Source organism: Myotis yumanensis, unplaced genomic scaffold, assembly GCF_028538775.1.
Source record: "Myotis yumanensis isolate MYYU_CA2020_CCGP unplaced genomic scaffold, mMyoYum1.0.hap1 SCAF_2, whole genome shotgun sequence".
NCBI lineage: Eukaryota > Metazoa > Chordata > Mammalia > Chiroptera > Vespertilionidae > Myotis > Myotis yumanensis.
Window position 1 is genome coordinate 55,891,251 of NW_027223753.1, and position 19,117 is coordinate 55,910,367.

General features: G+C 39.5%; 1 protein-coding gene across 2 annotated transcripts in view; it reads left to right on the top strand.

Moving 5' to 3' along the window:
- ST6GALNAC3 (ST6 N-acetylgalactosaminide alpha-2,6-sialyltransferase 3) overlaps positions 1-19,117 on the top strand; it is a 510,150-nt gene that overhangs the window by 210,638 nt on the left and 280,395 nt on the right. For both annotated transcript variants that reach the window (XM_070403386.1, XM_070403387.1), the window contains exon 2: positions 4,098-4,292. In XM_070403386.1, coding sequence (XP_070259487.1) covers positions 4,098-4,292 — 195 coding nt within the window. The remainder of the gene's footprint in view (positions 1-4,097; positions 4,293-19,117) is intronic.

Genomic DNA, 19,117 nt, shown 5'->3' on the forward strand with positions numbered 1-19,117 from the left:
GACCAGTTGTTTGGTTGTTCGGTTGTTCTGCCATTTGGTCTATTTGTATATTAGCCTTTTATTATATAGGATGTTTGGTTTTTGAGTGCTCACTATGGGTCCAAAACTATACTCTGCATTTTCTACATATAGTGTCATTGAATGTTCATGCTTCTGATGTTAGGGGACCAGCTTATGAAGTTTATGTCAGTTTTTTTGTAGTACAAAAGTTTGTTGAGCTGTCTTCTACATTATAAGCTTGACAAGTCCTTACTGTTTTTTCTTGCTTATCCTTATCTGATTGTTGGTTGTTGAATCTAGGGGATTCTTTGATTACTTCAATACAGGCAGCAGTGATCACTTCCATAAACAAATTGTTAGACATAGAACACATGTATAAATAGGTAGCATCTTCTAATTTACTGATTGTTGGTAGACTAGAAACAAGCCTCTGAGTGAATAAACTTAAGTCAAACAATTGGAAGCAGGGCACTGTGGTATGTTACATAGCAGTTTCTAATAAAATGAACTGATTGACATATTTGCATATGGTTGGAAAGTGAAGAATTCTAAAACATGGTACTTTTATACATTCATCCTTTTATTATCCTAAAGTAACATAGATAAGAAAGATAATTTTATCTGAGTTAATGTATTTGTCTATTGTTTGTTTTATGATTGAATCCTGTTTACTTACCTAGTATTACCTCCTACCACATAAAATCTACATACTCTTATTATCAAATGACTTGCAGGTTTCTGACCAAATTAAGGCCTTTCAAAATTCTGTGCCTTAGCCTATGCTGTTCCCTCTGCCTGGAATGCCCTTCCATCTTCACTTGTCTAATCCCTTCTCATTCTTTAGGACTCCATTTAAATACCACCTTTCCAGGTAAGCATTTCCTGATTTGTTCTGCACTACCGAACCCCACTTCTTCTGGGTTGCACAGCACCCTCAGCATAACTCCGTCACCTCCTGAATATGTGGTATTATACTTTTCTGTTGACTTGCCAGCTGCACTAGGTTGTGACTCTTTGTAAGCATGGTCTGTCTTTTTGGGCTTATTTCTGTTTTTCTGCACCTCACCAAGTTTATACAGTATATGAACTTAATGATCAATTGTGACTTGAAGGAGTGAATACATTCGTATAAATCATGCATATCAGTGTTTTGTTACTTCCCCAACACACACAGGCGCACACACACACACACACACACACACACACACTCTCTCTCACTACATTCTGGTATGTGTAGACTTCAAATAGTCTCGTCTGGTTTTGTTTTAATTCCTGAAGCTCAAGGTCATGACCTCGCAGAGTGACTACTATAATAACACACATTCATGTTAAGTCCTGTTGTTCTTGCCAAGTCACACCTTTTCTAGTGAAATTTCAGGGAGGTTTTATATCAGCACCATGGGAATGCTTTTATATTAAACAGGAATGTGGAAGCATGAAGAGAAGTAAAGAATCAGGTCCAGACAACACAAAAGATATTGAGCTGGAAGCCTGAGCTATGAAAGGAACACCTCTACCCACTGCAGAATATGACTTCAGGTCAAGGGGAGATGGTGTCTGGCTTCCACTCTCCATTTGCTTGCCGCATCTTCTCTGTGCTTATCATTTAGTTCCCTTTTATAGGACATGGGAAGCAGACATGTATTACTAGGGAGCAAGCTTTTACAACTATGATTTCATTCCATATTGTAGTTTCTCTCAAAATGGTTTGTTTTCTTCTCATGTACGTGTTATTATACACAGATAATTCAGAAAGACTGTCCACACCTTTGTCCACAGACCCCCAGCCATACAATGCAGTGTGACAACCAAGAGAATCAGAGCCATGCTGGGCTCTGGACTAGACAAAAGCACAAATCCCATCTGGGTCTCCTTCAGAGCAAGCTGCTGTTTGCAACAAGCTACCAGATGGTGGTGAAAAAGTTCTTACCTGTTTACTTAATGGGTGACTGGCCTCTTTGCTTTTATTTAGCCATCTGTTCTGGTCTATGTCCCTTTAACTTGTAAGATCCATCACCTCATTTAAGCTGTTACCTTGACACAGTGCAATGTTGTGGACATAATGCTTCCACAGAGGCGCAAATTAACATGGGTTTTCATGATTAGAAGGTTAAATGGGGTAAGGCTGTGGTAGTTAGTGGTGAGATAAGGGGTTTTGAAGAGGCAGAACTCAAGGGAATTTCAAACAATAGAAAAATTAGGCTGGTTAGACAGAGGGATGGAATTTTTACAAATTACAGCGGCTGAGTAAGAGCAAAAATTCCCTTTGGGTGTCTCTGATTTGTGGGGGCTTATCTTCTGGCCAGAGAGACACTGTGACTATGGGCCCAGAGACGATAAGGGGCTAGCTTTGGATTTCTTTTCTCCTTTTGGGACATTCTGTAAAGAGCAAAAAGAAACTGATTACACCAAGAAGTGGTAATCTAGAACCACAGCAACAACCTCAAACATATTTAGTCATTCCCAGAACGATATTTGGTTTCCCTTAAGTTTGAAGAAGAATCAGGGTCCAAACCCAACTTCATGGAGGAACAGTTTGTGTGTCTTTGCCCTGGATTTGAAAACAGAGTTCCAACCTTGACCTTAGCCTGACTCCTTGACAGTTCCATCCAGATCACCAACCAGGCTTTGAACGCCAGGACTTAGGAAGCCCAGAGCTCTGTCTTCTTATTGTATCAGTTCTGGCTCTACCCACGCTGGTCTCCCCTGAAATAACCAGTATTATTACAGTTACTGAGACTCAAAATATTGGGCATCTCTGAATTTTCTGTCTGCCAATTCTATCCAACCAGTAACCAAGTTCTCTGCCTTTTACCTACATTGAGTTTCTTATGTCTTTTCCCACCTTTTTATTCCCCCTGCCACTGCTCTAGTTTTCCATCCCTCATTACCTCTATCCTAGCCAATTGGAATAACCTCCTAAGTAGCTCCAACTTTTAGTCTCTTCCTGCTCAAAGCATCTTAAATACTGAGGTTTGATAGTAACTTAAAGCAGTCACCTTAAGAAATTAAACAGAAGCCTCCTTCGGTTTACTATCACCTAGCAAATTCAGTGAATTTCTCAGCTTGGTATCCAAGGCAGTCCCTAGAGTTATCACTTGTGTTTCCAGCATTTTCCAGTTCTCTGTGCCCCAGTAAAACAAAGTGGCATGTGGTTAGGAATAATCCCATGTTTCCTTGCCTCTTCGCTCTGTTCCTTCCTCCTAAAAAGCCCTGGAGGATATTTTAGTAAGCTCAGGTTCCAATACATCTCTGCTTTCCCCAATCAGATGCAGTTGCTCATGCTCTTGTTCCGTAGCAGCACATTTCGGGGGATATTCGTATGCTGCTTGCACGCATTTGTTCCTGCCCTATTGTTAGCTTTTCATGTCTTACTTGTGCATATCTTATAGCACAGGTTAAAGTTTCGTTTGCGTAGAGGGTGCTAGATAAAGACACAGGATAATGATTGATAGTGGGACTTTGTCTGTAAGAATGCAAAAAACTTACCCATTCATTCATTCATTCACTCACTCAAGCGTTTGTTGGGTGTCTATTAGTATAGTATGTAAGGTACTTGGAAACAGAGATCAGTATGACATAGTATATCCCATTTCTCCAGGAACTCACAATTACATGGAGGGAAAGTCACATAAATAATTGTACAATGAAAAGTATGCAATAAAAGTGCCTTCAAAGTATGGGAGTTGCAGGACTTCTTACTTCGAGTAGGGTAAATATGTTGGGGATGAAGAGATGATGGTGAGGAGGAAACTGAGCAGTTAACAAGGGCTTCCCATGGTTGGGAATGTCTCTTTTGGATTTGAAAATTGAATAAGTGTTGTCAAGGAAGATAGACAGGTAAGAAAGGGTAGGAATGGAATGGAAAGATAACCCAAGAAAACTGCTTTGCTTACTCTCAGAGGCTTAGCACACTAAGGCAACCTAGTCACCAAATAATTATTTTCTGTTTCCAGATAAAAATATCCTAAATGACAGCATCCTTTGATATCTGTGAAGGAGAAAGGGAGAGTAATAAAGGAACCTCTGTAACTGCTTTTGGTTGAAAGTCATTCATTCTTTCTTCTCTCTCTCTCTCTTTTTAAAATGTTTTGTAGAGAAAGTCTGTGATTGCAGTGAGCTTCATAGCAGCGTTTCTCTTCCTGCTGATTGTGCGCCTTGTAAATGAAGTGAATTTCCCATTGCTGCTGAACTGCTTTGGACAACCTGGTACAAAATGGATACCATTCTCCTACACATACAGGCGGCCCCTTCGAACGCACTATGGATACATAAATGTGAGGACACAAGAGGTAAGACCTCAGAGGGTTATCTGGGATTCGAGGGTATCCATGGTAACAGGTTTTCTTTAGGAGCAAGATGCTTTACAGTCACTGAACTGGCTTTTGCTGCCCCACTGAGCTTCTCTGGGGCCCTGACATTTTCTCTGTTCTCATTGTTAGATGGTTACTGACACACGTCTAAAGTCTGCTGGCCCTTCTGATTCACTGGCTTCATGTGGAGTTGAGGAAGCAATTACCTGTTTTCCTGGTGGTTTGTGGCATAACATACACATCTTTCCATTTATTAACTCTGATAAGCAGTGGCCAGCTAGAGAAGTAGCTGGTTTTATTTCCTGGGGGTCAACTGGTTGGGGACAGCTCTTTGTAGAATTGCAGAAGAGCATTTATACTTTTGAAAACACTAATTCTGAGACCTGGAGCTAGAAAAAGGCCAAGCTGATTTTCAAATTCTCCGTGGCTGCAGAGAAAATGGTATTTAAAGAGTTTTTAGATTTAAAGGGCTTAAAATCATTTCAATCCTGTAATCTCTGGACCTTCAAGTCTTTGTAGCCAATTGGTGGTACAGAAGAGACTGGAGGCATATTGAAAGCGGGGAAGTGCACACTAGACTAGCACTTTCGCAAGCAAGGATTCCTATCATGGAGTAAAGAAAAAAGTAATGAACCTCACAAAATGTGAAACGTGCACAGAAGTGATTAATAAAAGTGTTATCTCTGTTTGTTTCTATGTAGTGCGGTGAATGTGAGGTTAATATTCATAGATGCAAAGTCTGCATTTGAAGTTGTTGGTAACAAAGGTACAAGTTGTCTGTGTATCTACATCCCAGAGAAGAGTTTTGGATCAGATCCCATTGAAGGGTCATTTTATGAAGATACTAGAGAGGAAAGTTACACACAGCACAGAATGCTACTCCTGTTCTGAGTTATTCTTCGCATCCAGGGAGGAGGTGAGAGCTGGCTTCGTACATCCCCTCTTGTAGGCAATATCATGCCTGAGTCTTTGCATCTGGTTAATTTGATTTTTTGAAAACAGTTTCTGTATCTGCAGGATTTACAAGCTATTTATTAGACCTTTATAGTTAGAAAGAAAAAGGCACCATTAATGACACATAAATTCTTAGGAGCCTTGCTTGATGTTTATCCTTTAAATGGTTTCAAATTAATTTTTTTAAAACGGGTCCGTGGCTTGAATTTGTTGCATGTCCTATTAATTGATTTCCTGTATAAAAATCACCTCAGAGAATAGTTTGTCTCGCTCTTGTCTTTGTTACTTTTATTTCTGGCTGTCAATTAGTATTCTATAACTCTACTAGATCGTGTTAACCACTTCACAAGGACCTGTCACAGGCAGAAACATGCGCCTGAAGTTTTTCACAAATTCCTCTCAGGAGGGAAATCCCACCTCAAATCAAGGACCCTTTCATTTGTTTAAATATTAATTGGTTGGATTTTGAAGTATTAAGGGAAAAACTGATGTATGGAGGCTGTTTATTAAATTAGTCATATTAGCTAAGCTATCTTTGATATTCTTTTGGTGTAGTTTTTAATATGACTTTACACAGGATATTGATAATTATTTTGACCCTACAGAGGCTATTTTTTGGAAGGAAACATAATTACTGCAGAGAGTTTTGTTTGTTTGGTATTTTTAGGCTTCAAAAGCACACAGGCATGGCTTGAGTGAAGATAGGGCTAACCATATCAACTAGCAAAGTTATTATGAGGATTAAATAGGGCAAAGTGCATGAGGTGCCCAGTTCCTAGCTGATGTTCAATGAATGAAGATTTTTTTTTGTTTTGTTTTGTTTTTTTTACTTCTCTTATACTTACCAGTTATGACTTGAAGTTCTCAGTATGAATAAACACTAAAATACCACAGTCCAGAATAACAAACTTTGCATTTAAATTTTAAAGACTTTGGATTCAAGGCAAGTGATTAGAAATCAGGGTTTTGCAACTTAAAACCACAATGAGAAGAGAAAAAAAGCATATTACTGCACACTAAATATCAAATTGGCAAAAAATTAAGAATCTGATAATACCAAGTGTTGATGAAGGTGTGGAACAAAAAGAACTCTTGTACACTGGTAGGTAGAGTATAAACTGGAACAACCATTTTGGAAAAAACAGCTTCCTATTATCCTGTAAAGTTGAAGATCTACATAACCCATGCCCCAGCATTTCCAGTCATTGATATATTCACATGGCATGCATGGACAGCAGGTACTGCAGCATTGTTCATGATCACAAGAATCTGGAAACAACCCAGATGTCTATCAGTAGGAGAGTGGGTGAAAATTGTGCTACATGCACTAAAGTACTATACAGCAATAAAAAATGGAGCATGTGACAACATGAATAAGTCTTACACAAACATAGTTTTGAGCAAAAGATCCTATATAATAAAAGGCTAATATGCAAATTGTCCCCCTGACTGGGAGTTCGACCGGGAGTTTGACCAGGGGACATGGCCAGCCAGCTAACTGCCTGTGGCCCCTCCCCCAGCCATCCCCATTCCCATCCCCAATCGCCCCCTCCCCCACCCTGATCAGGGGTGGGGCCGGTTGGCCAACCTCCCACATCCCCTCCCCCTGGCTAGCCTGGCCCAATCGGTCCTGATGGGGGCTGGCCAGCCGGACCCCACCAGTGCACGAATTCGTGCACTGGGCCTCTAGTGCAAGAATAAGATAATGCACACAGAATGATTCCTTTATAGATCAGAGGAAGAGGCAAAACTAAATGATGTTGCTTAGGTGCATACATATAAGGTGCAACTAAAAAGAAACAAAAAGTAACGAAATTATTATCATACAATTGAGAAGAGCAGTTACTCTGAGAAAAATGTGTGGTTTGTGAGCAGTGTGTGTTCCTGGGACACCAACAAAGATGCTACCTCTTGATCCAGTTGAAAGTGACATGGGTGTTCACATTCTAAATATTTTTTTAAGTATCCATTCATGTTGTATGCACTTTTCTGCATTTCTATTTTATAATGAAAATTGCAAAATATATTCTGAGCCCAGTAGGATATTTATTGACCAGGAATTACACAAAGCATTTCACCTTATTTAACAGTAAGAAATCACTAAAGAGAAGCAATGAGGCATTAAGCTAGCTAAAACAAACTAGACATATTTACAATTGGCAATTTCATGTTATGCAAAAAAAACTAGTAGATATGCAGGTAACTTATTCTTGTAGTCTATGCATGATAAAAAGGCCCCATATAACATGAGTGAAGGGGATGAGCAGGAAATTTTGCATGGGAGTTGGAAAACAACACAATACCTAAACAAAATGATGGATTTTCCTCCATCTCAAACGCCTCTAGGTTACATTGACAGGGAAGCAAAATTTGCAGGCTCTCTACCTTCCTCTTCATTGATTTCATCTTTTCTTCTCACAGTCCCAACCCCCACCATCCCTATGTCTGTACTTCATTTGTACTCAAATGCTCTGTGCATTGGTCCTCACCAAATAATGGCTTCAGGTGCGACCCTACCCAGAGATAGCTGCATTAGATAAGATTCTGGAGGAAAAGGTCTTCAAGAACCAAAATAATACAGCTAAAATGATAGGTGGTGGATTGGATATTTGGAGAAAATGGCTTCAATGGGGCCCCTCAAAGCTTGCTCCTAAAGCAGCCTATGTCCCCATTCATTCTATTCTCACCTAGAGAAGGGTCAATAGCTGTGGCTGAGCTGAGCCAGGTGAGCACCGAGCTCATCTACTTATTTTAAGATCTTGTTTCTCAAGGTTTTCTCAGAAGTTTTTCAGAAGAAAGCACATGCTTACTAGAAACCAGCAGACTTGCAAGAAATATTTTAAACAGGTAGACATATGAGCAATGATTTCTAGATCTAGAGTATCTGCAAACACAATCATTGTTGATGATAGTTTTATTGGCTGATGCTTCAGCTAGGCCAGACATTGCTGTCACTAGACAAAGATTTTTATGAGTGGAAACATTTATGAGAAAAAAAAATGTCTCTCCACTACTGTCAATGCAAGGTGGGGATGGGGGTGGCTGAATTAGGTTGAAGATTTAGTAGACATAGTGGAGAGCTGGGTTGCTTAGGAGCAAAATCTGATTCTCTGGTTATTTTATTTTATTTTTTTAAATGAGTTCTGGTCCCTTTGGCTTGGCCCAAGTGGAAGTATAGGCAATCTCATGGATCTGTGACAGTCTGCCCTGAAGGCCTCACATTTAGTAAATTATACCCAGTTCAAGCTCAGCTTCATTTTATCAATTCACCCAGTTTTTGAATGATCTGTTCCCAAGGAAAGTACAAAAAGTAAAAGATAAGAAACACAGGAAAGATAAACCTGGGACTTGCTTATATTTTACATTGTTAGAATATTGTTTTCCTAATCCAGACCCATACAAAGGAATATGTTGTGAAAATCATGAGGACTGTGATAGAAATAATTGAGCACTGAGATAGAAATAATTAGAATAGAAGGAATTAAATACTCCTCCCACTCTATAATGACCACATATACCATGCATGCAGTTGGTGATTGGCTCCCATCGTTTGCCCTGTCTCCTTCCCTTTCTCAGCCAGTGTGAGCTAAGGTTCTTATATTGGCAGAGGGGAAGTACTGAGAATCAGGGAAGCGAAATGAGTGCCAACTAACAGAATGAGTGCTGGTATCCTGAATTTTGCTGGCCACAGAATTCCTCATCCATTCTATGTTTGAGCCAACAACGCATGAAGCAGTGCCAACCCAAAATTTGGACCAGAAGTGATTTAGATTTTGCAAGAGGTCCTATATTTCCCTTTGCTCCCCACCCCTATTAATTTTCTGGCCCACTAACTTAGCTCTCAGACTTGCCCTGCCAGGTCATTACTGTATTAATAATGCAACCCTCCATTTAAACAGGATTACATTTAGGGGTCCCCACCTGTAACATTAGGTCAGAAGCACTGTATTATTGGTTGACCTTTGACATAGTACAAAACATAACCCCATATGTGTTTGGAAAACGAAATCTCTGCTTAGCAATACTTTGTGAACTCTGCTTTCTCCTTAATGCAAATTTTAATGGTTCATTTTGAATTAATTAATTATAGTGGATAGGGAACATATAAACTACTAAGATACTGCAGGACTTTGTTGAAGGTAATCATTGTTTCTGCCTGTTGTGATCATGGCAGATTTTGAGGGAAAAGAAGAAAATGTACTTCAGGCTAGATTTTGTTTGTAGTTTCCAGATATGGAATCAGTTTTCCTGTCATTTTTTTGTTGTTGCTGGTGCTGGGTGACCTGGTGTGAAGATAATTCTCTGAGCAAATAACCTGCAACTCATTTGCATGAACTACTAGATAAGAGAATGAAACTCTGACAATCAATAGAATGCCACGTGCAGATGTTTCTGCTGATCAGTGAGGATGACAGATGTCTCCCTCATATCTGATAAGAGAATCTTAGTATGCCAGCACTGCAGAGGTTCTCTGGTATTTGGGGAAGAGTGACCTTTTGGATGGTCTTCAAATGTGCTAAGTGAAAACACACAAGATTTCCCGAACATAGCAATCAAGTTGTAGGGCGGCATATTGATTTGCTTAATAATTTAATGAGGCCAAAACAGACCTCTTCAAAAATGAGAATGTTTTGAAGTAGACTAAATGAGAATACTTAAGATCAGTTGCTATGACAGACAGGCTGCATAAGCCTAATTAAAGATGTGCATAACATATTGATGTTACAATAGATTTTCCCAAGTTGTGGTTATAGCAACAATTAAGGAACAGAGCTGACTTTCTTGGCAATAAAAGCACACACTCCATGCAATCAAACAAATGTCCACATGTAACTAAGCTGACATGAATATATATATATATATATATATATATATATATATATATATATATATTTGAGAATATAGGCTTTGGATTTTATATAAGTCTATTGAGAACAATTATATGCAAATATGTTTCAAAAGCTTAAAACTAATCAATGTCATTGTTAATTAAAAGCTGAAATTCACATTTGTATAATCATAAAGCAAAAGAAATTTCAACTGTTAAATTGTTATAGAAAAGAAAACAACTACATGAACATCTAAAGATTACTTATTTGGTATGTGCATATTGGCTTAATCATTTTTAAGATCATTTATCCTTTTGCTAAGTATGAGGGCACATATTTGCTGAGTGGAGACAAGATTATGTTTCTCAGTCTGGTTGTGAAACAGGAACTCCAAACAAAGGCCATTATCTCAAGGCAATCTATGCTCTGCTGGCAAATGAAAGGGTCAGGCATCCCTGTGGCTTAAAACAGTTTCAGAAAGCATTCTTGGGAGAGGTGAGGCATCTAGTAGGAGAAGGATTTGGATGGGATAGAAAGAGAAGAAAATCATAGAGTTGGACGTGTAGGAGGGGTTTAATTGTCCCCTGTTCCCTCCTAAGTTCTTTGACTGGTCTCACAATTAAATTGACATGAGACAGACTACCAAGAGAAAAACAAGTTTGATTTCATGCAGGACCCCTACAAAAATCTGAGATTCAAAAGGCAGCCAGGCACTTGAGGCTTCTACACTCCCCTTAGCGAAGAAAAAGGTGGGGGTCTGGGCTTCAAAGGAGAGGAGGGCAATTCATAAGAAGACAGGAAGAGCAGATGTTTGGTATAAGCATACACATGTTTGCCTTCCATGCAGATAGGTTTTTTAGATGAAAAAGTGACCTCTGGTAATAGCTCTCTTATAATGCACTTTTCCCATATAAAAGAGTAACTTCTACTCTGTTTTCAAAGTCTCTCCCGTGTCTGCAGCTCAGAAGTAATCCCCGACACATCATGAGGTGGCACATTCTTTTTTTTTATTGATTTCAGAGAGAAAGGAAGGGAAAGGGAGAGAAAAATAGAAACATCAATGATGAGAGAGAATCATTGATCAGCTATCTCATGCAAGTCCTCTACTGGGGATTGAGCCACAACCCAGGCATGACCTCCTGGTTCATAGGTTGATTCTCAACCACTGAACCACACCGGCCAGATGGAATGGCACATTCTGCCACCCTTCAGGGAAAAGAGCAAAAGCAAAAGTTCAGAACACGCACTGTCCATTTCCCTTCAGCACCTACCACTCCCAGCCGGCCATGGGTACTACATTAGAAGTCACAATCAGCTCCTGGCTGTGTTGGTAATCACCATGGCCTCACACTCCATCCATCCATTTCTTACCTCTCTCTGGTTCCATTACCCTTTGTCCTAATCTCTGGGCTCCTCATTTTGTTTACCTAATTATCCAGTCTTAGAGAGACCTTACCTTGGTCCTGCCAACCTGAAAACTATATAGGAAGCCAGGCCACTTATGTACCCCAACATGGAAGTGGCATCCCATGCCCAGGAGACACTGCCACATGTCTGCATGATCCTCTGTCTTTCCAGAGAAGGAAATCAGATACATAGGGGGGCAATAAATAGGCTACTCTGATTGAAATGCAACTTACTCTGGGGTATAGAGGATAGAAAAGAATTCATTAGGTAATTATGATTTTGGAATGTGAATAGAATCACTGGAAAGGGAAAAGCCAACTCATACTTGCAAAACAGTAATACATATAATATATTCATGAATAACTATATCCATATTCATGCACTAATGTATAGAAATATACAGAAAATCCACCCATCCATATACACATATATGCAGCAATATATACATATACACATGCTCACAGAGCAATATATATTTTCTTTAATATAAACACACTGTATTCTTATGTACTTCGTTATATAATAAAACTAGAGGCCTGGTGCATGAATTCATGCACAGGTAGGATTCCTTGTGGAGGCCTGCAGGGATCGGGGCCCCAGCTTGAGCCTCCAGGCTCACAGCTCCAGCTCACACCCCAAGCCTCACAGCCCTGCAGCCCCACCTGGCACCCCGCGTTGGCTTGGCACCGCTCGCGCATCTGCTCCACCATTCCACCGTGGTCCTGCTCTCATTGGGGCCCATCAAGGCTGCCAGTGCCACATCACAGACAACCGCCATGTTTCACTCTGCCCCCTGGTGTTCAGCGCACTTCATAGCGAACGGTCAAACTCCTGGTCGAACAATTTGCATATTAGGCTTTTATTTTATAGGATGGTTAACATGTGTAATTAGCCAGTTAGGTATATATAGTGCCTCTTGTGCTTGCCTATTCTCCACCACCCTTTTATTACAGAAACAGTCCCTTCCCTCCTGACCAGAGGGGTGTGCAGAAGATTCAGGCTACTGATTGGCTAAATGAGGGATTGGTCAAGAGATAGATGCATGGCCCAAAATGGGCCATTCTGATCCCTTCCCAGATTTTCTTGTTCTAAGTAATGCTGTGGGGAAAGATCCTCTTTTCTTTGGTAGTAGTGTGTTGAGATGTGGATCTCTGAGTGTCAGTGGCTGTGCTCCTTGGGGTGAATGGGACCAAAACATTGAGAGAGGCACTAGCCAGGGACAGAGCTAAAGTGAGAGCCTGGACAATTCTCTAGTGCCAAGCCAAGCAGTTCTTGAAGGCATTCTACCTTCCCTGATCTGGGGAGCTAAACCAGTGAATTCTTTTTTCATGTCTTCTAGTTTGAACTATATTTTGGTCACTTGCAACCAAATGAGTCCTAGCTGATATGTACATTATACGTTATAGTTATTTTACAACAACCAACGAAGAACATGCTGAAACTCATCTTCCAACAAGGTGCTGGCTGGGAGAGCCATCTTTCCAAATCCATACCTGACAACTGCTGGGAAGTGGAGCAGGAGGTCACATCTGTCAGTCCTTCGGTTGGACCAGGTGTCCACAGAGATGTGTGCTCTATATCCTCCTGCTGAGGGACGTATGTGTAGGAAATGAGCTTATCTTTTGAAAAAGGGAAGTAAAGGTCACACTTTTCCAAGGTCCTCAAGCCAGAAAATGGCTGGACAAGACTGATAACTACTGAATTTCTAATCCTACGCAAATGATAGATCACATGCTTTTCATTTTAATTATTCAGAAGAAATCTTCCCTATTGCTATGAGGCATCATCAGTCAAAATAGATTTTCACTTTACAAATCACATCTGTTATTGATGAAAGATCCATTATCATAGTTTTCAATGTTTCAATTGGTTCCCCCAGAAAATATAAGAGGACTTGATTCATTGAAGAACCTTAGGTAGAAAAATGCCCTTTTACTAACTGTCATCTTAATACACTTCACGGGAGTCTGTTAGACATTCAGATATCAAATTGCCTCACCTGAGATAAGCAAAGCAAAGCAAAACAGAGCACCCAACAAAGAGCAACCTGATTTGAGAGTTGAAAAAGATGAGAGGATTAGCTGTCCCCCATGGTAAGAGTGTTTGTTCAGCATTTCTCAAGTTCCAGTTAAATAACCTGACAGAGTAGGTAGGAAAGAAAACAAACCAAAAAAAATTCACCAAGTGGCTATTAGTATTAACCATGATTATTAGTCACCAAATACTTAATAAGTGCTCACTCTGTTCCAGATAAAGTATTAAGGCTCAGCAATGAACCCCACTTTAAAGAAAAATTAAAATTGGGGTTCACGAAGGAAGAGAATAAGACAGACTGGCTTGCAATTATCCTAGAAAATACCACCCAAGGGGCATAGACATTTCAGCTTAACAGATTCATTATTTTGCTCTTAAGAATAGTGAAACCATAACCAGTTTGGCTCAGTGGATAGAGCATTGGCCTGCGGACTGAGAGGTCCCAGGTTCGATTCCGGTCAAGGGCATGTACCTTGGTTGCGGGCACATCCCCAGTAGGAGGTGTGCGGGAGGCAGCTGATCAATGTTTCTCTCTCATCAATGTTTCTAACTCTCTATCTCTCTCCCTTCCTCTCTGTAAAAAATCAATAAATATATTTAAAAAAAGAAAAGAATAGTGAACATTCAAGTAACTTCAATTAAACAATTGTATTCAATGTCTGGCAGATAATTTGCCACTAAGTAGATGGCATCAAATTGTGATTTCTCATTTCCCAGAATAGTCTTACAAAGGCTTACTTACAAATGAAAAATATTCATTAAAGACTTTTTTTTTTACCTCAAAATTAGCTATATGACTCCTACATCAAATGTTACCCCACAAGGCTTTGAAAATGGTATACCTGGTTAATCGAGTAATCTGGCTTATAGAAATGTTTTAAGTAGTAAAAGGAAAATGAAATTGAGTTCTGATATGGCAATATAGCGGTCTAAGATAGCATGACAGTTGTCTTGCTGTATAATACCAGGGCCTGCTGGATAAGACAGGATACGTTATTTAAGGCCCATGGCCTTGCACAAAAGAAGGGAAATCTTCAGGCACCAGCAACTGAGAAGGTATGGAAAGAGACGAAAGCATGAAAGCTGATAGTGTGGCTTCCTGGGGGTTTATCAGTATCCATCAAAACTGAGGGGATGGATAATATCAACCCTGCAGGACAGAAGGCAAGCCTGGGTTCAGCAGAAGCAGAGACTGAGATATGCCAGCGCCACCCCTCCCCACAACCAATCAGACTGAAAGCTGGGACTTGACCAGCTCTGCCCTAATAAAAGGCTAGGCTAGGAAACAAACAAGCAATCACATGAACACTGGCACAGAGAACAGATAAGGAAGCTTATTTATATCTTTAGTCTTTGGATAACAAAAAATTACCCCTGGAAATTAATTTTAGACTTTGAGTAAAGCTGATTATCCTCCATAAGGTGGGTGGGTCTTATCTAACCAGTTGAAGGCCCAATAGAACCAAAATATATGTATTTTAACATATTTTTTAAATTCTTTTTTTTTAATGATGGAAACAGCTCTGGAGTATTTCACAGATAATATTGCTTAAAAACTAAAGTACTTAATTCTAGTAATTTTTTTTGTAATAAATGCAATACATAATCATTGTAGAAAAACTGGAAAACATATTTAAAGAAAAGGTTACCTAAAATGTACCACTCAAATATAGCCCAGGACACTTAATATCTTTAGCTATTTTCTCTAAACCTTCTTTCTCTGTCTACATTTAGAGTTGACATAATCCTCTACATATGCTTCTCTATCTCACTTATTACCATTTAACATTATGCAAAAATGTTCTGTACTTTAGGACAAAAAAGTATTTTCTTCTTTGCAATTACAAAGCATTGCCTAGTGCCCAGCATGTAGTGGATTCAACAAGTGTGATCCAATGAACTTTCTGACTTGAACTGACAACCCCTTCCTGAAACCACTTAATGGAACTTGCTGACCAACGCAATTTCAGTATCTTCTGTTGCCCTCACAGGACAACTAAAATCACTGGCAAAGAGTCACCGATCTCCAGCCTTGGAAAATTAGTTAAATCAGTAAAATAGTATGCAGTCTGTAAGGACTAAAAGAGATAATGACATGTGTAGTGCTTAAGCATACAAATTCACTATCCCTTATCCCAAATCCTTTGGGCCAGTTACAGTTTGGAATTTGGAATTCTTCCATTGGGGATGAGGATAGAGCAGATGAGCAGTATATTATGAAACACCACAACTGGCTAGAGGGCAATGCATTGCAATCAAACAGGAATAGCAAAGCATTTTTATAGCAAGTCATGTGAATAACAACAATAAGTAGACCCTCTCCTTGAGCTTTACAAGTGTTCATGGTGCACTATAAGAATCCCTTGTGTCTGGGTTGTGGAAACACCCTCCAGAGGAGTTTCAATCCTTTCAGCTCTTGCTGGGGACCAAATTTTTGGTTGATTTCCCAGCTTGCAGGGTTCCTAGAAAATGCAAGTAGTAAAATTCAAGCTGACCATTAGGGTCCAGAAAACAAATTCATAGACAACCTGCAGAATAATGTTTGACCAAATACCTGGGCATTATGTTCTGGCCAAGTTGACAAATAAATGAACCATGACAGTGTATAAGGCTTTTAATGAATCATTGAAATGTTCTCACAAGTAATCTCTAGGTTATGTAAAGTCATTTTCCCATATTGTAGATGAGGAGATTGAGACTAGGACAGGATATACAACTCGCTCCAAGTCATACTTGCTCAAAATGGCAGGACTAAATCTTGAAATCCAGATGTCAGAGCCCCAGATTTTAGTCATATGGTCAAATAAAGAGTACCCAATGTGTTGACAAGTTGTTTTCTATAGTGGCCCTGCTTCCTTTGCACAGTTAAACTGCCTGTATCTCTATATGTAATTTAATCTTGATGGCTTTTGTTGAGTTGGGTGCCAAATATTAGAGTTGAAATTTTACTTAGTGCTTGTTATGAGCTGCTATAAGTCAATTATCTTGTTGCAGCCCACATCTGGACAGAGTACAATCATGCAGCTCCCCCCATGACTTTTTACTGTATTGTACTGATAGGCATAACAACCGCAGCATTACCATTCTTGCTATCTTGTTGATGAACTGACTTGATGTTTCTCTCTTTACATTTTTCAAAAGATACAGTGCTTTTTAAGGGTTACTTAAGCCATGTTCCAAAAGCAGAATGGTTGATTACTGCGTTTCATCCCTGGTTGCCCTGTATTCTTGGAATATGTACTTTCAGACAGGATGTGTTGAGGACAGCCTTTCAGAGGGAAATGTTGACTTTCCCAGATTAAAGAACAGATTAAAATACAGTCTCTTGATTTTAAATTAGGTAAAAATTAATATTGTTTGTCAGAAATCCACTGAGGATGAAAATGAGACAGAGTTTTAGGTGCTGAGCTATGTGCCAAATAGCCCTTGTGTTGTTGTTCTTGTTAATCCTCACCCAAGGTTATTTTCCCATTGATTTTTAGAGAGAGTAGAAGGGAGGGGGAGAGACATACAGAGAAAGAAACATTGATATGAGAAAGATACATTCATTAGTTGCCCCCAGCATCAGGGCAGGGCATCGACCTGCAACCAAGGTATGTGCCGTTGACAGGACTGGAACCCAGGACCCTTCAGTTCTCAGGCCGATGCTCTAGCCACTGAGCCAAACTGGCTAGGGTTTGTGTTTCTTTCTTGAACATCTTCTTCAAAGAAACAACTGTCTTTGATATCTCTGGGAGCCACATGAATATGACTTGACTCCAATTGCCCTCATCATCTTCAGAGTTTATTTATTTATTTATTTATTTATTTAGTGCACGGGTCTGTGATCATTTTGCTCATTTACTTCTCGAAACTGGCATGATCATTGTAAATCTCCTTTTCATTAAATAACCCACTCTCAGGCCGTTGTTATTATTCCAATTTAGAGTTTTGGAATGGAGTCACCTAATAGGAGGTCAATCAGCCCTCCGGTGAGTGGTGTGCTTGTGTTAAAAATTCTTATGCTGACAAAAGCACAGGAATCATGGCAATGGAATAATATTCACCATCCGAGCCACCTTGACATTTTGCTGCTAGTAGGAAGCTTTCTTTTTTTATTTTTTGCTTTTAACATAGAAGAATGCATTTTAAATTCTGTAGCCTACATAATCATGCCCATGAGCTTTCTCTTTTCAGTGCATCTTGCCCCCATCACTAGTTTTCTCTGTAAGTGATGTTAAGTATGCAGAAAGCCAATTAGGAGATTCCACTTAGGATTCCTTCTCTTAACTGTATCTCAAAACTTATGTGGTATAACTGCTAGCAAAAAGACATGAGAAGAACAATGTATTCTATATTGGCCCTTCAATTTCTCAACTTTATGCCTCAGTTCAAACTGGCAAGTTTCTCTCTGCTATCTCTATGTAGAAAATCTACCCATTCCTCAAAGCCCAGTCCAAAGTCCTTTCCCTTCATGCTGATTTTCATAATTCTCCTTAGAAGTCACAGCTTCTTCCTACGATCCCTTTCAACGTTTTTTTTTATGGTAAGTAATAATGACAAATACTTGTATTATGCTTTGCAAAATTTATGGACGTATTATTCCATTTAATAAATAATTCTGTGATTTTGATAATATCCTCCATTTTAAACTGAGAATGTTAAACAAATGGAGAACAGAGAGGCTAAGGAATTTGTTTTATGCCACAGAGCTGTCCTCTGTCTCTACCATCAAATCTCTTTATTTGCCAGTTATATCCTGTTGGTTTCCAACCATTAGCATCATCTTAGCCAACACTGTTGAAGACTTCCCTTTGTCAGGCATCCTTCTAAATTGTTCTTTTTTTTTTTTTTTTTTTAATCTTTATTGTTCAGATTATTACATTTGTTCCTCTTTTTTCCCCCCATAACTCCCCTCCTTCCAGCTCCCACCCCACCCTCCACCCTCACTCCCCACCCACTGTGTTCATCCATAGGTGCATGATTTTTGTCCAGTCACTTCCCGCATCTCCCACACCCCTTTTCCCCCCAAGAATAGTCAGTCCATTCCCTTTCTATGTCCCTGATTCTATTATAATCACCAGTTCATTCTGTACATCAGGTTATTTATTCACTTGATTCTTAGATTCATTTGTTGATAGATGCATATTTGTTGTTCATAATTTGTATCTTTACCTTTTTCTTCTTCTTCCTCTTCTTAAAGGTTACCTTTCAGCATTTCATATAATACTGGTTTGGCGTTGGTGAACTCCTTTAGCTTTTCCTTGTCTGTGAAGCTCTTTATCTGACCTTCAATTCTGAATGATAGCTTTGCTGGATAAAGTAATCTTGGTTGTAGGTTCTTGGTATTCAGCACTTTGAGTATTTCTTGCCATTCCCTTCTGGCCTGCAAAGTTTCTGTTGAGAAATCAGCTGACAGTCGTATGGGTATTCCCTTGTAGGTAATTGAGCCTCTTTCTCTTGCTGCTTTTAAGATTTTCTCTTTGTCTTTTGCTCTTGGCATTTTAATGATGATGTGTCTTGGTGTGGTCCTCTTTGGATTCCTTTTGTTTGGGGTTCTCTGCGCTTCTTGAACCTGTAAGTCCATTTCTTTCTCCAGGT